General features: G+C 50.6%; 1 gene segment (V, D, J or C); it reads left to right on the top strand.

Moving 5' to 3' along the window:
• Positions 1–3262: 3262 nt before the first annotated feature.
• On the top strand, positions 3263–3871 carry LOC115285211 (the record flags this gene model as incomplete). The annotated part of the segment is given in 2 exon segments: positions 3263–3369; positions 3491–3871. Coding segments are annotated over 2 exon segments (427 nt in total), but the record flags the coding sequence as incomplete, so codon positions are not given.
• Between the last annotated feature and the right edge of the window lie 705 nt (positions 3872–4576).

Raw genomic sequence — 4576 nt, 5'->3', positions numbered from 1 at the left:
CTATAGCTTTGCCCACACCAGATACAAGTGTGATCCCACTGGGCTCCATCCAGAAGGTCTGTGGTTGGGAATATCGTCATTGAGATAGCTCTGAAATTCACGGGGACAGGACTTTCATGAGGACTCACTAAACACCACATTGGTTTCTCCTACCTTCTTCCTACCAGACCCACAATACAAACAATGAAATGAAGTAAAAAATAATGATAAAACAATTATTATTTCCCATTGTTATTCCATCCATTATATTAACCACAATTTCATCCATATTCTCTTTGCAATAAGCACAGATGTGGAAAATGTGTAGTAAGGACTGCACCTGCATCTACAGAAAGACATTCTCGTTGAGTTCAAATCAGCTTTACTGAGCAGAATTTTACATAAAATAAGACACATTTATTTGCTCTGGGGAGGTAGTGCTGACTGACACATAAACTCATGCACTCTGTCCCTGTCAAAGCACCTGCAGCTGTCACTCCTTTGCTCCTACAACTTCCTGTGGGTTTGCCCTTTGTCCTCTGATGTCCATGCCACAAACAGCCTCATGTGGCTGGGCTCCTGAACACGTGTGTGTGTGTGCTGGGAGGTTGCAATTGTAAGAGATGATAAAGATGATCCATGTGTCACTCTTCAGGAATGTACTGGAGGGTTTCTTTCTTTTTTTTTTTCTTTTTTCCATAATATTTTATTGTCAAATTGTTTTCCATACAACACCCAGTGCTCTTCCCCTTAAGTGCCCTCCACCATCACCACCACCTCTTTTCCCCCCTCCCCCTTCCCCTTCAACCCTCAGTTCATTCTCAGCATTCAATAGTCTCTCAAGTTTTGCATCCCGCACTGGAGGGTTTCTACTCACAAAATACAGAGAAGTGCTCCCTGTGCCTCACTGGTGTGGGGACCTCCAATTACTGGGATCCTAGGGACATTTCCATCACTCCGTGGAAGACAGGATGAAGTCATAGAGGAGTCGTCTTCATGGATATGGAAAACCATAATAACATTATAAGCTTCTGTCCAGTTATATCAATAATGTTAAATGAAAATGGTCTAAATTCTAAAGATTTAATAGCATGGATTAAAAAAATAAACCACATACATGGCAGAGGAGTGCCCTCTCACTCAGCTTTTCTGCTTTATTGCGGCCTTCAATTGAGGGGTTCAGACCCCACACCTTAGAATGGAACCTCTACTCTCCGAAGTGTGAGCACTCAAATGTTAACTCATCCAAAACGCCCTTACAGACAACACCCAGAGGAGGGTTTGAACAAATGTCTGGGCACCTCGAGGACCAGTCACATGTGACTTTCATGAGATGCATCAAGAACAAAGAATGGTATCCACGTGCCTTGTTCCACCAGAGACAGTCACACAGAGGCCTGTGCAGCTCTGTCCTTTCCTCCTGGGATATGTTCCCCCAGCCCCAGATGCCCAGTTTTGTGTGTCCCTGCCCTTCCCTTACAGTTTGAGACACATCACCCCTTCAGTCTGACCTCTGCCTGTGTTCTCCCAGCTTCTTCCTGGAAGGCTGGGGGCTCCTCCCATCTCCTTAGGAGGCTCCTCTCCAGACGAAGCAGTGAGGTTGGCCTCCCTGAACAACTTGCTTGTGATGGCAGTCAAGCCCCTCCTCATCACGGGGGAGAGGGTGAGAACAGAGGAGAACTGGGGCAGAGCCCCTCATTCACTCACACTGGGGATTAGGTGGGGGGGGGTGTGTGTGCACAGGAGTGAGCCAGGCTTCCTGTGGGTCCTAAATGGGGCTGTTGGGGTTGAGTGGTCTCTGTCCCTCTGTCCCTCTGTTCCTCTGCTCTGGGGGAAATACAGGACAGGTTCCGGAAGGGCTTCCTCACCGTCCCTGCCCCACGTTACTCTACACACAGGAAGGTGGGTCTGGATGGAACTGAGGAGGCCTTTGCACTGAGGTGTGGCGGCCTTCACCGAGTTCAACTCTAATGCGGGTCCCTGTACTTCCTCTGGAGTACAGACTGGGGGGCTCCTGGGCAGGGTTTGCTGAAGCCCTTGGTCCTGTCCTGGTGTCACCCATTTCAGACCCAGTTTTGTGTGGGTCCTGGGCAGCAGGGGGCGCTGTGGACCTGGGAGTCTTTAAGAACCAGCCTTGTCTCCCAATGCTCAGAGCACATGTGGGCCCAGCAGCTGTGACCTCCTTCTGCCCTGGGGACCTTGGGTGAGGTGTGCCACTTGGGGCTAGGGCAGCCTGGGGTGGGGGTGGGGAGGCAATATTCATAAAGTGTTCCATTTTCTTGCGGTTTGAGTGACAAGTGAAGCAGTGCAGCTCTGACTCTGGTGTGACATGAACCACTTCTCACTTTTCTTTTTCCTCTGCTGTCATCTTGCTTCAGAAAATGACTCCTTCCAGGTATCCTTGTCCCAAGTTCTGTCCTAGAACTTCCTGTGGAGTTCAATCTGTAATCAGCAGTACTGATTACAGGTACAGCCAAGATTAAAAGTCTTCCAAAACACAGAGTTGAGATCCACGATGGCCCCTCAGTGGTCCCTGCTCTGTCCCCACACCCACAATGGCCTCATCAGGGTTTGCTGTGTTTGTCTGTTTTCCTCCGAAGGGCCAGGATGCCCACACTCTGTGTCCTCAAGAGCCCACATTCACATTCAGCAACCACAGCCAGCTCAGATCCTCTGAGCCCCCCAATGGGGACAGATTCTTTCTATTCTCTGTTCCCTGTGTTCTGTCCTCAGCTCCAGAGTGGTTCATAGTCTCTGTTGGGTCAAGACTGCATGTGTCCCTCCTGTTAGACTCCCCATCCCCCTTTCAAAGAGGAAACATGATCAGTCCGCTGGACCTTTTGCTTTCCCTGGAAAGTCACACTCAAGTTATGGAAACACAGGCATCAAGGAAGCCAGTGAAGGAGAGGTTTGCCAGCGGTGGGAAAAGAGACATTCACCCAGAGACCGGCAGGGGGTGCTGTGACACTGTGTCTGGGGCTTTCTGTAAGATAGGTGCTTCCAGCTGGGCAGCCCTCCACTGACTGAAAGCCCCAGGACAGGGCCCTTTGCCTCCAGTGGGGACAGGGCAGGTGTGTCCTTTGATCCTGAAGGAGTCGCTGGACCTGGGCCTGTGTGTGGTCCCCACAGCTGCTTCCTGCAGGCCCACCCAGGGGGAAACTAGTGTAGCATGTTGTCTTCCTCTCCAAGGGCCACAATCCTGTGTGTGCAGCTGGAGAAGAGGCAGGGGTAGGTCACATTTGCATGAGCAGCCCCTCCTCTGTGAGGCCCGTGGTGAGGGAATAAGACAGGCCAAGGGCAGCCCAGCTCCAGCTCTGTGGCCTAAGAAGGGGGTGTTTGTCACCATGGCCTTGACCCCTGTCCTATTCGTGCTGCTCTGTCACTGGACAGGTAGGGACAGGATTCAAGACACCAGAATGGGCCTGCAGCCAGAGTCAAATTTCTCTGGCTCAGCTGCCTAATTTCACATATTCTGATCCTTCTCTTCACTCTGCTGTGTCTGTGTTTGCAGGCTCCCTGTCCCAACCTGTTGTGACTCAGCCACCCTCCCTCTCTGCCTCTCCGGGAACGACTGCCAGACTCACCTGCACCCTGAGCAGGGACATCAACGTGGGCAGCTATACCATATACTGGTACCAACAGAAGACTGGGAGCTCTCCCCGGTATCTCCTGTACTACTACTCAGACTCAAGTAAACACCAGGGCTCTGGGGTCCCCAACCGCTTCTCCGGATCCAAAGATGCCTCGGCCAATGCAGGACTTCTGCTCATCTCTGGGCTGCAGCCTGAGGACGAGGCTGACTACTACTGTGCAATCTGGCACAGCAGTGCTGGGCACAGTGACACACACACATGGGGAAGTGGGACAAATTCCTCAGCCTGCTCAGACCTCTGTACTCTGACTCCCCTCCAGTTTAAAATAACTTGAATGCCCACTGACTGTATTTGGAAGTACCTTCTAGATCACAATGGTCTCCTTCCTCACAGTGTTTTATTCAACTTCTTTGTACTCTCAGGAAAACAAACAAGCCAGCAAACAAACAAAGACAACAAAGAAACTTATTATAATGCAGGCATTTTGTCTGGCGATTAAGTGTAAAACTTAGAGTGTGTTGAGATAGACTTTTCTTTTCTTTACATAGACACATCAGCTTTGCTCAGTTTTCTGTCCAGAGGTTATGGACTATCCCAGCAGGTGGCCAGTCCTCCCGAATATGGACTCTGTTGCTCCAGGGATCAGAGCAGAGACCCTTCCCTCCCTCCAGGCTCCTGTGCTCAGAGCTGGCAGAATAGCTGCATGTTGCAGGTGTGATGTACCCAGATTGGTGCTGAGTGAGGACTCAGAGCAAGACAAATAGCAGACTCAGAGCTGGCCGGCAAACAGGCTGGCTACTTGCCCCTTAAATTGTGACATCAAGAGAGGGTGATTAGCCATGGGAGAAACTTTAGGTGTCAGTCAGCAAACCTGTCAGCTGTGCTTGTGAGGGTAAGAGGCAGCGGATCCATCATTGCTACAACTTGCTGGGTCTGCTCTTGGGAAGGTGGCAAGTAGATCCCACAGATGTGAATGTACCAAGGCTGACACCATCAGGAACTTT

Source organism: Suricata suricatta, unplaced genomic scaffold, assembly GCF_006229205.1.
Source record: "Suricata suricatta isolate VVHF042 unplaced genomic scaffold, meerkat_22Aug2017_6uvM2_HiC HiC_scaffold_53, whole genome shotgun sequence".
Lineage (NCBI taxonomy): Eukaryota > Metazoa > Chordata > Mammalia > Carnivora > Herpestidae > Suricata > Suricata suricatta.
The sequence above is the reverse complement of the archived record's forward strand: the minus strand, read 5'-3'. Positions and strand labels throughout refer to the sequence as shown.